The 14,271-nt window shown below is 53.4% G+C and overlaps 7 protein-coding genes across 7 annotated transcripts; 4 read left to right on the forward strand and 3 right to left on the reverse strand.

Annotated features, from left to right (window-relative positions):
- Window positions 1-221: 221 nt before the first annotated feature.
- Window positions 222-2,609, reverse strand: W97_04007 (uncharacterized protein; the record flags this gene model as incomplete). Its single annotated transcript, XM_007781901.1, has 1 exon — window positions 222-2,609. One exon carries the CDS (start codon window positions 2,607-2,609, stop codon window positions 222-224), a length of 2,388 nt encoding a protein of 795 aa, XP_007780091.1.
- Window positions 2,610-4,835: 2,226 nt separating this feature from the next.
- Window positions 4,836-5,870, forward strand: W97_04008 (uncharacterized protein; the record flags this gene model as incomplete). Its single annotated transcript, XM_007781902.1, has 3 exons — window positions 4,836-5,151; window positions 5,200-5,336; window positions 5,394-5,870. The coding sequence occupies 3 exons, from the start codon at window positions 4,836-4,838 to the stop codon at window positions 5,868-5,870; spliced, it is 930 nt and encodes a 309-aa protein (XP_007780092.1).
- A 435-nt stretch (window positions 5,871-6,305) lies between these two features.
- W97_04009 (uncharacterized protein) lies at window positions 6,306-7,349 on the forward strand (the record flags this gene model as incomplete). Its single annotated transcript, XM_007781903.1, has 2 exons — window positions 6,306-6,386; window positions 6,435-7,349. The coding sequence occupies 2 exons, from the start codon at window positions 6,306-6,308 to the stop codon at window positions 7,347-7,349; spliced, it is 996 nt and encodes a 331-aa protein (XP_007780093.1).
- Window positions 7,350-7,740: 391 nt separating this feature from the next.
- On the forward strand, window positions 7,741-8,689 carry W97_04010 (uncharacterized protein; the record flags this gene model as incomplete). The annotated part of the gene is made up of 2 exons (XM_007781904.1): window positions 7,741-7,760; window positions 7,816-8,689. 2 exons carry the CDS (start codon window positions 7,741-7,743, stop codon window positions 8,687-8,689), a joined length of 894 nt encoding a protein of 297 aa, XP_007780094.1.
- A 1,485-nt stretch (window positions 8,690-10,174) lies between these two features.
- W97_04011 (uncharacterized protein) lies at window positions 10,175-11,416 on the reverse strand (the record flags this gene model as incomplete). Its single annotated transcript, XM_007781905.1, has 3 exons — window positions 10,175-10,851; window positions 10,910-11,112; window positions 11,166-11,416. The coding sequence occupies 3 exons, from the start codon at window positions 11,414-11,416 to the stop codon at window positions 10,175-10,177; spliced, it is 1,131 nt and encodes a 376-aa protein (XP_007780095.1).
- A 364-nt stretch (window positions 11,417-11,780) lies between these two features.
- On the forward strand, window positions 11,781-12,184 carry W97_04012 (uncharacterized protein; the record flags this gene model as incomplete). The annotated part of the gene is made up of 2 exons (XM_007781906.1): window positions 11,781-12,051; window positions 12,105-12,184. The coding sequence occupies 2 exons, from the start codon at window positions 11,781-11,783 to the stop codon at window positions 12,182-12,184; spliced, it is 351 nt and encodes a 116-aa protein (XP_007780096.1).
- Window positions 12,185-13,556: 1,372 nt separating this feature from the next.
- W97_04013 (uncharacterized protein) lies at window positions 13,557-14,165 on the reverse strand (the record flags this gene model as incomplete). Its single annotated transcript, XM_007781907.1, has 1 exon — window positions 13,557-14,165. The coding sequence occupies one exon, from the start codon at window positions 14,163-14,165 to the stop codon at window positions 13,557-13,559; it is 609 nt and encodes a 202-aa protein (XP_007780097.1).
- Window positions 14,166-14,271: the final 106 nt, after the last annotated feature.

Here is a 14,271-nt window from a genome sequence, read left to right on the forward strand (position 1 = left end):
TGCGCAAGTGCTCGTAACCCGGTGTCCCGTACTTAATCACAGTACTAACCAATAAACGCAAATGCCAACACCAATGGACGATCCAAAAACGTAAGTACACATCTACATATACAGATCCGGATCGTCGAGGGTACATCGTCCGCCGATGACACTTTACAGTGCCTATCGCGAAAAACACGCGTATCCAATACGTACTAGACCCGCAACATAGATTCTCTAGATTAGTAGTGGTCCCAGGTTCCGATATGCCCCCCAAGCAACCTCCCTTTCGTCCAATCGACCCCATGCTTATACTCGCTCAAGATCTCTTCCTCATCAACGCCGCAGTGATCTTCCCCATCCCTGCCCCTAAACCAGCCCAGCGCGTAAGTCTTCCCCAGCTTCTCTATATGCTTCGTCATCTGCCTGCTATCCATCCGCTCCGTATTTACGAACGCCAGCAGCATCTTGCTCTGATGGATAAAGGCCAGGACTGAGGCAATGGTGCCTGGCTGACGCGGCAGGAACGGGTGCCGCCGACAAGCGTACACAAGTGAGGCTACGGAGATCAGATATAGAAGGGTGATGAAAGCAAGGCCGAAAGAGACCCAAAAGGATATGAAGGTCTCATCGGAGCTGGCATGGTCGCCCTCAGTCTTGTCGTCGCCGTCAACGAAGTCCACCACGAAGAACTTCTTGCCGTCAACATTGAAGGATGAGACGCAGACGGTGAGGACCTCGGTTAAGATTGCGCCAAGGGCGACGAGCGCGACAAGAAAGTGCCCGTTGAAGAGGGCTTTAATAGCGAGCCAGCCAGGCATGGTGCCCGTATAGTCGAGTGTGAGTGTGCGGGCCGGAGCGTGGCGCCGAGAAAGGACGTAGAAGGGTTCGATCATACGGACGTTGCAGTCGATAGTGTTCCAGAAGAATTTGATGCACGTTGCGATAGCGGTGAGGAGGAAGGGAAGAGTTTTGGTGACAATGTTCGCATTTGGGACGAACATCAGGACGGGAATGGCGACCAAAAAGAGGAACATGAAAATTATGTACGGAACGCCAGCTTTGAGCGTCAGTGTGAGTGGATGGGGGTTCTCCGGCTTCTTGGGTGCAATAGTGTCGGTCCTGCTAGCCTGTCGGATGTACTCGCCCTGCCACAATGAGCTCTTATGTAGAATATAGCGGCGTTTCTTAAGCTGCTTGTGGATCGCCTGATGACTGGCTGTATCAAGTCCGCGAAAGTCATGCAGGATGTGGCTGCGGGTTGCCATGGCCGCGATGCCAGCAATTCCCTTGGGGTTGCTCAGCAGACCACTCTTTCGTCGAAGCTGGAACAATAGCAGCACTCCGCAAATGGCAACCATGACTAACGCAACCGACAGGGGGCGGGACCAGGCCGGATTGATGCGAACGAACTTGTCTTCGTCCAGGCGGCGATCTTCCATTTCTGGGTAAAGTTTTACAGATGCTGACTGCAAGATTGGCACCAGACCTCCAGCAAGCAGTGTTCCAACTGAAGAGTATGCCACAGCCCAATGCCTAAATCGTAAGGCTTTGAGCGGCGCAAGCCATGACCAGAATGTCAAGTAGTCGACGTTCAGCGACTCCGCTGCCGTTGCCCCAGTCCTCTTCGACAACTGATAGTACGGCTCAAGCCGCTTGATGTCGTAATCCACAGCCTGCCAGAGCACACCGTAGCTGACAAGGACGATGATTGGAGCATATTTGTACAAGAAATAGTCCAATAGAGAAAGTTCAACAGGTCGTTTGAACGTTAGTAGCCCTGATGGCGGATCCTCCTTTGCCCTCTGCATCGAGACTTGACAGAGGAACTCTTGCAAACCGGCCAGAGCAATGGCAATGAAGACGAGTACTGAGATATAGGACCAATGCATGGAGGCTGGACGCCAAGACGGCATGTCTAAGTCAGGCGGAAAATAATAGCTCTTGTTCGCTTCACCGTTTGAGCCCTGAGCAAAGGCGTTGAGCGCGTTACGTGACTCGTATTCGGCACCTCCAAAACTACTGATGTCAATGACCGGTTCCTCTGACACGGCCAAGATCTGGCCCTTTTTCTCTGCGACTTTCTGCGCGTTCTCTCGGACATGAGGGTTTGGTGCTGAGGAGCCTCTGTGCTGTGTGATCTCTTCAACGTCTGACCGCCCAAGAAAAGGCGCGTCAAGTACACTTTCCATGCCACCTCCAAGTTTTCTAGGCATTCTTCGCGACTCGAGCCTGTTGTATTCCGCGGCCAGTCCGCCATGTTCCCAATCATCCGTGCCCTCACTATCTGCGCGTGTCCGTGGCGATGCGATTCGCCAGGCAATAGGCCCCTCAAAGCCAGTGACATCGAAGTCAATGCTCTCATCATCTCCGTGCTCTTCAACATCTGGCAGCCGCTTTTGTGCGCCGTCTTTTCTTGACTCCTCTTCTTCGTCTCTAAGACGTCCATATCTTGACTGCTTAGATGGTTGCGACGAGCGCAAAGACCCAAATTGGCTCAGTATACTTCGACTTCGGGACGGTCTAGCGATTGACGGCGAATGCGGGTTGTCGAACGATTCGGCGATCGGCTGGTACGATGTAGGCTCTGAGAAGGTCGGTGGAGAAGGTGCTTGTGAAATCTTGAACATGGGCTCCGCGGCCGGCGGGTGCTGCGCTGGATACGAATACCGGTGTTGAGACTCAGGACGTGAATCTGCGGCGGAAGGCACCGAAGGCTGGCGATTCGGGAAAAGCTGAGACAATCGAACCTGAGATGTCGGTTGCCGTCGCGAAGGCGCGGATCTTGTTTGTAGAAGTGGGCTTCGTCTCTCGATAGCCGGTGAATTAACGCGGAGGGCGGACGGATAACTCTCCATGATTGAGCGCTGGTGCTGAAAGCACGCGCTCCGGCGTGTCCGTAATGCTTCCTGTATTGTCTAGTCTCGAATGTCTCGCAGAACGTGAACTGCACTCGAATAACGCAACGAACAAGCGAGCGGAGGGTTGGTGCCTGAGCATGAACGAGCGACTGTCAATGCGCGAGGTAGAGCTCAAGCTGAGATGCCTTCTATGGATAGCAACGACGGAATGGGCGCTGAACAATCACGAGATCTTGAAGGGCATGAAGCTAGTGTATTGCACAGCCTCCAGGACCTGAAGAACTGCACAGCCTGTGAGAAAGGCTGTTTGGTCTAAGCAACGCGGGGACAGAAAAGGTTAAGGCTAATCTGCAGCTGGTTCGCGTGGAAATGTAGAACAGGACCGCATGCAGGAGATAACAGATGGTCCTGCCTGAAAGGTCAGCCTTTGGAAACAGCGTGGTACACAGCGGCTCCAAGTGCTCTCGCAGGTCGGCGGCGTTCAGCCCGGCAATCATTCTATCCGAGCTGACAGCTGTCGGCGCATCGCAGGAAGAGAAGCCGTGGGGGGCGTGGACAACAGACCCACATGCTGTTTGTTAGACGGGTTCGATGCGTCGGGTGCAACAGTAACCGTATGCCTTCGATTGATGGACACCCTTAAATTGAGTGTTTGCTAAGGTTAGGCAGTTCGGTAACCTGAGGCAGTGCTCCCTGATGTGCAACGAACCCTGGTAAGCCACTCAAAACGCCGCTAACCTTTAGAGCCATTTGAACCTCAGACCAGCTCCGCATCTTGAGGCAGAGCGACGTTGGTAAAAGCCGTGCAGGTTCCTCTCGTATGGGGTGCGTACTTTGCAACGAAGCTATCATGCTGGTCAAGTGAAACATACCTACCTTATGCAGGTACAGTACGGCCCCCAGTCTGCGAGGCATCGCGGTCCGGAGCGGCTGTTCCGTCTCACCACCTCAAGCAGTGTAACGTGATTCTCCTTCCTTTCGGCCTCAGCATTCTCATATTCTTCGACAACCATTCGGCCTCATCACTCTCAACCCATATGTTCCCGCTCGTTCATTCGCAAGATCCACCATCTTTTTTAGGAGGGGTGGGGTGCGGTTCAATACTGGTCGAACCTTTCCACAATCAAGCTCGAGTATCACTCACTGCGTAGTTATTAGAATCTTCTCCGGCGTGAGCTGAGAGGCAGAGCATCTTATGGTCCAGGATTAGTCCTGGAAGAGGCTTTTGTTCGATGTCTGGCTTCGAATACAAGAAGAAACTCGCGGCCTTCCGCCAGATCACCGAGGGGCCAATAACGGACAGCAACCCTAGCCTAAGAGCATGGGCGCCACCGGGATGAATCCAAGTGCGAAGCTGGTTCTTGCTGGCTCTCACGCGGCTACCTGTGCCAGGTGTCCAGCGGACAATACAATATGGATTGAAGCTAGCTTGCTTTCGTTACCAAGATCACCTGTTGCTTTTGCGGCTTCTTTGCCCCTAAATCCCGTAATGTACACTGGGTAGCTGTGAGGCTTGTTGTAAGACAGTATCACTGACTTGGTTCTAATCGCAAATCTTATAGACTATCAGTGCCATCGTCAGGCGCCTTTAATACCGCTTGCTGTGATTGTGGCGCGTTGTATTCACAAACCGTATGCCCGGATGGTAAGTATAATTACGATGGCTTACCTGAAGATTCAGCTTTATAGAAGAACCCCTACATCGAGGAGCTGAGGAGACTATATTGAGTCTTTGAGTGCCTGTCAATTGATTGGTCGATATTAATTCTGATCGCTTTCAAAGAACCCTGTGATTCGCTTGAATTGCTGACTCAGCTTCGTCGAGGCTTCAATTATTGAACTCAGGTAGCCAGTTTACAACACGTACGCTCACCACCAGGACAATATCACGGAGTCCCTTCACCTCCAACACGCGCAACTCTTTCTTCGCCGTGCCTACTCCCTTCCGTCCACCGTCTACCACCTGCAGTCCCCCGTTAACTCCAACCGGCCACCATGGCCCAGTACGGCTACCCACAACAGCAACCTTACGGCAGCAGCGCGCAAAACCTACAGTTCTACCCCTCAACATACTCTGCACAACCTGTCTCAGGACATTCGACCCCCTTCCAAGCTTACAGTGGTGGCCCACAGGCGAATGCGTATGGAGGGGCCGGTTTTGGGCCTGCGCCGAGCTTCGGTGGGGGCTTTGGTGGGCAACCCGGCGTTAGTGGGCGGATGGGAGAGCAGGGAGGACTGAGGACTGGGTGGTTGGCGGCGTTCGGGACAGAAGGATATGATGGGGAACCGCCGTTACTGGAAGAGCTCGGAGGTATGCATCGTCATCGAGGGTTTTCGCGGGGTGACTGACAGGAGGCAGTTAATTTTGGTCATATCAAGACGAAAACTCTCACAGTCCTGAATCCACTCGCACGAATAGACCAGCATATCATGGACGACTCTGACCTCGCTGGTCCAGTGCTCTTCTTTCTACTGTTCGGCACATTCCTCCTGTTTGTATGTCTACCTTTTCACTCCTCCACATTGCAAGCCGCTAATCTGGCAACGCCACAGTCCGGCAAGGTGCATTTTGGCTATATCTACGGCCTCGCCCTGGTTGGCAGCGGCTCTCTCCACATAATCCTCTCCCTTATGTCCCCACCGCTAGACCCGAACGACTCAAACCAACCTCACCCCTCCTCACATCCTTCTCATCCCGACCACCATAGCTCAGGCGGTCACTTCTCCAGCACACTCACTATCTGGCGGTCGACTAGTGTGCTGGGCTACTGCCTCCTTCCTCTAGTGCTCGTGTCGTTAATAGGCATCTTCCTGCCCATGGATAATCTGTGGGGGTACTTGCTCACAAGCACGGCGATCGCGTGGTGCACGTACTCTTCGAGCGCAATGTTTTGCGCAGTGGGGAGGATGAGCAGCATGAGAGGGCTGGTGGCGTACCCTCTCGCTCTGTTCTATGTGGGATTTGGCATTATGGGTATCTTTAGCTCGAGAGGGACCGGCAACTTGGCCGCGAAGACGGTGGGAGGCTGAGTCTGATGTGGAAATTTACCGAGGCCGCATCTTGAGGATGTCCATAGCATTATCACGGAAAAGGGGGGTGCTCAGGTCTTGTGCTGCATTGCAACCACAAAGCACGTTACTCTAATTCGCGACACGTGCTCACAGACACCATGTCGGCAATGGAAGGACATTCTGACCATGATATCCGCAGTCCGTTGCCGAGAAACAAATTTCAGTTCAGGAATTCTGAGATATATACCAGGGGCTTTGCGGCTTTGCAAAGCAATGACCCACGTCAAGGTGCCAAGAGTGTCGCGACTGCGGAGTTCTTTCGGCGCTGAACCCTGCATCGTCACTTGAAGCTCTTTAAGCTCCTCTTTTGCCGCAACCACTACATCCGCCACCTGCCATTACTCTACCGCTTCGCATTACTCCTGACAACAAACTCTAATCCAGTGACTCAAGATGGGCTGGTTCTGGGCAGACGCAACGCTCGCCGCGCCGGTTGCGCCGCACCCATTACCAAGAGGCGACGCCTCCCCTCCTGTATGTCCTTCGTTCAGCATACGAGAGAAGACAACTAACATGCGACAGCCCGGCTGCCCCATGCACAAGCCATCCTCCACCTCAAAATCCATATCATCCACCAGCACATTACTAGCCGCGCCCACAATACCGCAAGGCTCCTGTCCCTACATCCCTCCCGACAGCGCCACATCCCGCACTTCCGCACCACAACCCACCAACTCAACCGCCTCTACACTCTCCAAGTTCAACCCCCTCAACTACATGCCCTCCCTATCCAACAAGCGCGAATCGTCTCATCAAAGCGCCGACCTCCCCCTCTCCCGCGAGCGGTCCTCGATACCCAAAGGCGACGGCACCGGCAACTGGGAATACCCATCCCCGCAGCAGATGTACAACGCGATGCTGCGCAAGGGCTACACGGACACCGACACCTCGGCCGTCGAGTCCATGGTCGCGGTCCACAACTTCCTGAACGAGGGCGCCTGGGCCGAGATCGCGGAGTGGGAGCGGCGCTTCGGGCGTGGGCTGTCGCGGGGATGGCGGGCGTGCAAGCGCGGCGAGGCAGGCACGGTGTTTGACGCCTCGACGGGTGTGGATTGGGACGAGAGGAGGGAGCAGATGGAGGAGCCAAGACTGGTGAGGTTCATGGGGCGTCCGGGAGAGCTGACGCCAAAAGCGAGGATGCTGCAGGTACTAGCATGGGCGTACCCGGACAAGTTCGGCACGCAGCCGCCGTTTGATAGGCATGATTGGTTCGTGCAGAGGAGGTTGCCTGGGGGCCAGACACGGGAGGTTAGGTATGTGATTGATTACTATGAGGGACCGCCGGAGCCGACAGGGGAGCCTGTGTTCTTCTTGGACGTTAGGCCGGCGGTGGATGGGCCGACAGCAGCGTTGGAGAGGACGATGCGATGGGGTGGAGACGTATGGTATCGGGCCAGCGGAGGGAGTGTGAGGGAACAAAGCACGGAGAGTAGATAGGGGCGTATAAGGTACTGGATCCTGGGGCGTTTGGGTGGTGTACAATAAGGCTGGGTTCGTTCTTCAGATGGTCTAATCCTCCCCTCTTTTGCACAGCGGATACTGACGAAGTATGGTCATGAGGCTTCACCTTCACCTTCATGTTCTTATTCAGAGTACTTTTGGATCCTGTTGTTAGCTTTAGTGGAACCACTGACTTCTATATGTAAGTTGCTAGGTATTAAAATACCGTTCAATCGTGAAAGTTCCTTTAGGTAGGTAGCCACTGCCTCAGGTTTGCACGTGACGCTTGAACTTCCATCGCTGAAGCCGCCCTTTGCCCGTTGCCAAGCCCGGTTCCATTTCCTCCAAGCTCTCAAACACCACTCGGCGCATTACAAGAAGTAACATTATGGGCAACGACGGTGGCAGGTGTGCAACTCAACACTTCCAAACTCACTCATACCGATCGCTAACCAACCTACAGTATCCCCACGCGCCGCGAACTGGTCAAAGAAGCCGCCCGTCAGCCCTCCGCAACCGAGCTCAAGGAAACCCAGCACGAGCAGCAAGAATACTACTGGAGCACCGACCCGCTCAGCCAGAAACCCTTGCGAGCACCGGTCGTGAGCGACTGCAACGGGAAGCTGTACAACAAGGACGCGATCATCGAGTACCTGCTACCGGCGGACGGGGAAGATGCCGTGAGAGAAAAGGCAGAGAAGGACAAGGTTCTGCTAGGCGCGGTCAAGAGCCTGAAGGACGTCGTGGAAGTGAAGTTCCAGGTTGACGAGGGCGGGAAGTGGATATGTCCGATTACGAACAAGACACTTGGGCCGGGCGTCAAGGCGGTGTATATCGTGCCGTGTGGACACGCGTTTGCGGATAGTGTGGTCAAGGAGATCGAGGAGAGAAAGTGCCTGCAGTGCAACGAGCCGTATGCGGAAAACGACGTCGTACCGATACTGCCAACTACCGCTGCGGATATTGCGAGACTGTCGTTGCGAATGAAGATACTGAAGGAGAAGAGACTTACGCATTCGCTGAAGAAGGCAGCAGGTGCTGGAAAGAAAAGAAAGAAGGGCGTCGAGAATGGCGACGCGAAGAGCACTGAGGTGGCATCCGAATTGGAGGAGAAGCCGGTTGTAACAGCGCTGAGCGCGGGCATTAAGAACTCGGCGACCGCTTCGCTTACGGCAAAGGTGCTGAAGGAACAGGACGAGCGCAACAAGCGGCGCAAGATGGATGCGAACGGCAACTTGCAGAGTCTCTTTTCTTCAAGAGATCCGTCGAAGCCGTCAGGGAAGAGCAGTGACTTTATGTCTAGAGGATTCTCTATACCCGCAAATGCGAAGCGATGAACGGTGTGGAGTGCGCTCACCGATCAAGACGAAATCGGTAATTTTGACTACACCAGTATTCTGGCTGAAAACTCAGTAACGGGACCCAGAATTCGAAAACATTTCATTGAGGCGAGAAGGTTGCAAACGGGAACACGCACAGTCAAAAGTGGTATAGACTTGTCGCCAGCAAAAGAACCTGTCACCCGTATGGCATATACATCAGCGAGGCCTCACCTAAGACATACAGACCTCGCCGTGGTTCCAGTCCTCCCGGTGCGGCGGCGGCGCCGGATACGTCCAACTCAGGTTCTTCCAGTGCTTGTAACAGTTCTGTTCTAGAGAGAAGCTAGGTAGAGGGGAGTGTGAGACCCAGAAGGCTGGAATCAGAACATCCCTGATCCGGAGAATCTTCTCAGCCGTAGGCTTTGAGGTATCCTTCCTCGTCAGAGGCTGGCGGATTTCTAGTAGCTCGGTCCTAATTGCATTACTTTAGGTAGGTTGGCAAGGGCAAATGGGGGTTTCAGACTTTCACTGTTCAGTTCAAGGCGTGGAAGGGGGGCGGTTGTAACTTTAGAAGTTTGGCACTGTAGTTCCTCAAAATTTGTGCTGTTGTCTGGGCAAGGCAACAAAGCTATTTTAGGGTCAAATACTGAGGCCTGTCAACGTCAGATGTCCGAACGCTCGGTGCTAATCCCGTCGACCTCGTCGACCTTGTCCGGCGGCAAGATATGGACGGCCGGACGAGCTTCAAAAAATTCACACCGACGGACGCGACGGGGTTGTCCGTCGAAGCTCGTCCGCGTCAGTCCGACCGGCTACTGGACACCCTGCTTACTGTTGCTGTCGTTCAGCTGGGATCGCATCAGTGTCATCGGCGTGTGTGATTTGCTAGGACGTCAGCGCCGGCAGCTCGGCCATGGAGTGGACGGGCATGCTCGACATTAAGGAGTTCAGGTGGGCGAAGGCACCGCTGGTGGCACGACCGCGATGGCGATGGGAGACGCTCGGAAGGTGTTGTCCCACGACTGTGGTGTCGCTCACTCAAGTTGCCGCGGGTATTCAAATCCCGGCGGCGTTGACCAAAACGAAGTCGAGCAGGTGCTCAGCACCCCATAGCCCACCGAGTAGCCGGCGACGCCTTGGAGCCTATTAAGGTATCCCGGCTGGCAGACGCTGCCTGCTTGTGTCACACTCTAAGAGGCTCGCGGGTTGGCATGGGGATTTGCAGGGATTGCTTTGCAATCACGTATCTGACAGTGGTTAAAACCGCTCACAAAAGCAACGATACCTTCACTTTCTCATACCAATTGGTTTTACAGCTTCAAATAGGGTCGCCGGCGAGGTCTGGTCACATAAAAGTGAATGCGCTGAATTTAGGTTAACAATTAATGCCAAGCTAGTCCCAGAACTGTTAAACACGGAATACGAATCGTGAGACGCACTGTGCCCGGCCTCGTCTCGCACGCTGCGACTTCCAAGGCACGTTGTCCAAAGCTCGCCGTATCAGCCTCTGTTTTTGCCTAGTTCGACAATCCTCTCGAATATAATCTTCAGGGCACCTTTCTTCTGATCAATGAGCACGGAGTCATGGTTTGCCTCCGGAAACGTCGAAGTAGTAAAGTCAACCTTCCCCTTCACCCCATCGCTTTGCCAGCATTGCTCGAAGTACTCCTGTCCGCGCTTGGCGATCATAATGTCCGAGCCACCGAAGAATGATTCGACACTCACCTTCGCCGCGTTTGGCTCACGACTACCAAGCGCTGCTTCATTGACGGCTATCTTGCGGATGCAGCTTGAGTAATCTGCCGCCTCTCCCCAGTCAGCATCGTCGCACTTCCGGAGGCAAAGTTTCACTTCTTCGTTCGCGCCTGTGGTGCTCTCTGCGAATTGGTACTTCGACGAAAGCTTCTCAATAAGCTTAGCCGTGTCTTCATCGAAGCCGTATTGCTCGAACGGCGTGGTGGAAGTTGACGTCTCTGCTCCGGGGATGTCTGTGCTAGCTGGGAAAGAGAGTAGCGCTGCTGCTGACGAGATGATCCCTCCGGACCAGGAGGCGCTAGGTATAATCTTGCTGTTAATGAAGGTGTTGAGACCGGCATAAGAGTCGAGCAGGTTAGTCGGAAGTTTGGCAGCGATTGTGGTAAGAGTCGCGCCCGAGTGGGCGGTCGGTACCCAAGGCGCTGTCATTGTTGTCAGCTTCGTCCTAGGGGAGAGATAATCCAACAATTGGGCGCGAACCCAAGAATGCTACATAGGGTGCCTTTGGGTCAAGAAGGGAGCGGTGGTGGCATAACGTGTTGAGCGTGTATACAGCCCCCGCCGAGTGGGTCACAATGGCGACATGCTTAACATCTAGTCGTTGCAGCAGAGCTGGGACTGTTTCGAGCCAGATGCGCATGCGAATATCGATGGTCACTGGTGTCGAGCCTCCGAAGGCTGGTCTAGTCCATGCTCAGCTGGAGTCACTCTCAGCAGAGTACCATCTCGGGCATACCGATCGACACATATGACCCTTACGCCGCAGTCTCTTGCCAGCTTGTCAAAGTGCAAAGCATTCCATCGTGTGCCAAACATTGGACCGATGAAGAGTATGGCTGGAAGGCTGACGTTGTCGAAATTCGTCGTCGTCGAATATGTGACCTTAAGCTTTGAATGGTTTGCAGTCCCCGGAAGCCACAGAGCTTGGTGGAAGTGCTTCGTGCATACTATGCGGATTGCTTGGTCCTCTGGTGAGAAGGATGTCATCACTGAAGGAATACAATGTTACTAAAAGAAGAGGAAACGGGCTGAGCTTGGACGAGAGCAGGATAATAGAGTATCTAGCGGTTAAAGTATGGTAGGGCGAAGGTTCGGTGCGGTGGAGGACAGGTCTGCATTAATCAGCGGATGGCTTTCTTACGGCCCCCAAACCCTGTTCTAGAGGGTCAGGTTGGCCTCGAATACGAAAGCCACGTCTTCTCCACTAGTTACGTACTGATCCAGCGGTGAGAACTGCTGCAACAACCCATCGGACGCGTCAGCATGCTGTACAGTCATCTCCAAGCACTCCATATTCATACTCGAAGAAACACTCGAAGCTTCACAACCTGGCCTCCCGCAAACAATCACCATGGGCAAACAATTCGCACTCCACGTCACTATTCAAGTCGCCCCTCACAACGCCGACGCGTTCCTCGAAGCTCTCCGGCCAGCTTGGGCTGGCTGTGTTGCCGAGAAGGAGAACTTGTTCTTCGACGTATTTCAGGATCCAGAAACGCCTGGACGGTTTCAATTCGTGGAAGTCTGGAGCAAAGACAAGGACTGGTTCTTTAATGTCCAGTTGAAGAAACCCTACTACCAGCCTTACCTAGATATCACGGCGCCCATGTGGGTTGCAGAACGTATGTGTTCGGTGAGTGTGCTACGACTCCCAGACAGTGCTTACTCGAAGTAGGGAAAGTGGAGTTTATGGAACGCCAGCCGGGGTGGAGTGTGTACTCGGAGGAGTATTTGGTAGAAGGGAAGAAGAAGTGATCCAGGCATGGACGAGGCTGGTCCCGAGATGAAAACAGAGTAAAATTTCCGAACCAGCTTAATTGTATACGTCATCTTCACACAGCTCCCAATTCGAAAACACTAGATCTAGTCATCATTCAGCAAGCTCTACGTAGTACTCCGTTAATACTATATCTAACGTACAGTGGATCGTGATTAGCGGTGAGCTTGACTTTCAGTATAAGGCAGTATCCGCCAACTGCGCAGCTTGATGCTCCGTGTAGAGTGCTTTGTATTAGCTCACCTCGCTAGTTAGTAGTCGATGCTTCTCCAGCTAGCGACCCGTCAGAACAAGAAATGCACGTTATAGTTCGTCATCATGTCAGACAAAGAATATAATATCAGACAAATCTGAGACCCTAGGTCGCGGTCCAGAAAGGCCCTCTGCGCAGAAACCTGCCACACAATCATCTTGAGAACGGACTATCGGTCGAAGAACAGGATTGGAGAAGGGGAGCCAGCCTAGACCTCCCGCATTGAAGTCGTCCTGGATCTTTTTGACAAGTGATACGGAGATGCAATTCAGCGATTCTTCTCCACCGTATCTACTCCATGCACCACAGCTTCCTCGGTCAGCACGCTTCAACTTGACGATCTGCTACCTTTAATTAACTAGCTAAGGTTGAAGCATCATCGCGTCATCGAGTCCTTTCCCAATCGATGCCATCCGTATAGTTGTTAGAGTGTCTTGCAAGTCACTAAAATCGTCGCAACACAGCCTTCGTCATGAAAAGGGATAAGCAATTTTACCTCCAGGAGCAATGCTAAGATACTCAGTCTACATATATCGTCCTGTAATTTTTTCAACTTGTACGCAGTGACTCCCTTTCCCAGGATACCCTCTGTCGTCGGACGTTGTTTGCAAATAAGTGGACTGCAATATATTTTGTTTATTCTCTCACCTCGCGGTGGGATCCAAGGCTCTCCTACGAAGCTTTGTCTGGTGTGAAATCTTCCATCCGCGCTCTCACGCTCTCTGCACACTCAGTGAGCACTGTTATGGCGGACAAATACGAACATGGGCAGCGAGAGAGTATGTAGTCTGCTTTCTAGTGGTTCCTTTCGATCGCAAATTCCCAGATAACAATACACATAACGTAGCCGTTGCCAACTAGGAATCAGAGCCTCATGATAATCTGCGTTAATCAACATGGCCGTCTTCCCCGCTAGATAGTGTGCCGGATAAAACTTGACGCTGAGTTGAAGAACGTTGTAGAAATATCCGGCGCCCGGAGAGCAGGAATATCTATGGACTCGACGATCCCAGTATAATATGGGATTCATATGCCCTTCGTCTCCAAGTACTAAGGAGCGGGAGTTGTCACTCCCTCAAGCCCCTTGCAGCGGCTTTCTAGCCCTTTGACACGGTCGGCTCAGAAGACATGTCCTCGAAGAGCAGCCGTTCCTCTCCGCGCCGCGCTCTCCAGAAGTTTGTCGATTCGAAGAGTTCCGGACAGTCCCTGACGATCCAGCCCCAATTCTTCACGAAGCCTTCTGTGACCTCCCAGCTATACGGATCCCACGGTTCGCCCCAGACAATGAGGCCGGCCCTTCCAGTTGGCGCGCCACAGAACCCGACGAGATCGATGCAGAGTTGCACGTCGTCGAACGACTCGCCTGCACGCAGGAGATTGTCCCGCATCACGGGCAGGGGAAAAAAATCAAGCCAAGGATGATGGGGTGTCTGGCACTGAAGCATGGTCGGGCGAAGATTCGGTGGGGTGGAGGACGGAAGGCATCCGGAATTCGTGGTGTGGAAAGGAGAGAGCGCATCATCTTTCATCACCTCCCCTGTCATGCCGAGAGTGAAGATGTTGCTCATCATCGCTCGAAACACGTTGACCTGGATTAAGGTAAGGAGGAGATCTGACGTTGGGGATCCGAGCATGTAACTTCTACAGGCCCATTCCTCAAACTGGTTCCTGAGCTTCTGGGTCTCTGCGGGTTCCAAATCGCGCATAGTGGCAGCGCGTCCAAATTTTGAAAGCTCCAGCTGCGGAATTGGGGCCGCAGATCGGACCACGAGTGCCTTTACGATGCTTTGTTCTGTAGATTCTGAGTCTGCT

Source organism: Coniosporium apollinis (genome assembly GCF_000281105.1).
Source record: "Coniosporium apollinis CBS 100218 chromosome Unknown supercont1.17, whole genome shotgun sequence".
Classification (NCBI taxonomy): Eukaryota; Fungi; Ascomycota; class Dothideomycetes; genus Coniosporium; species Coniosporium apollinis.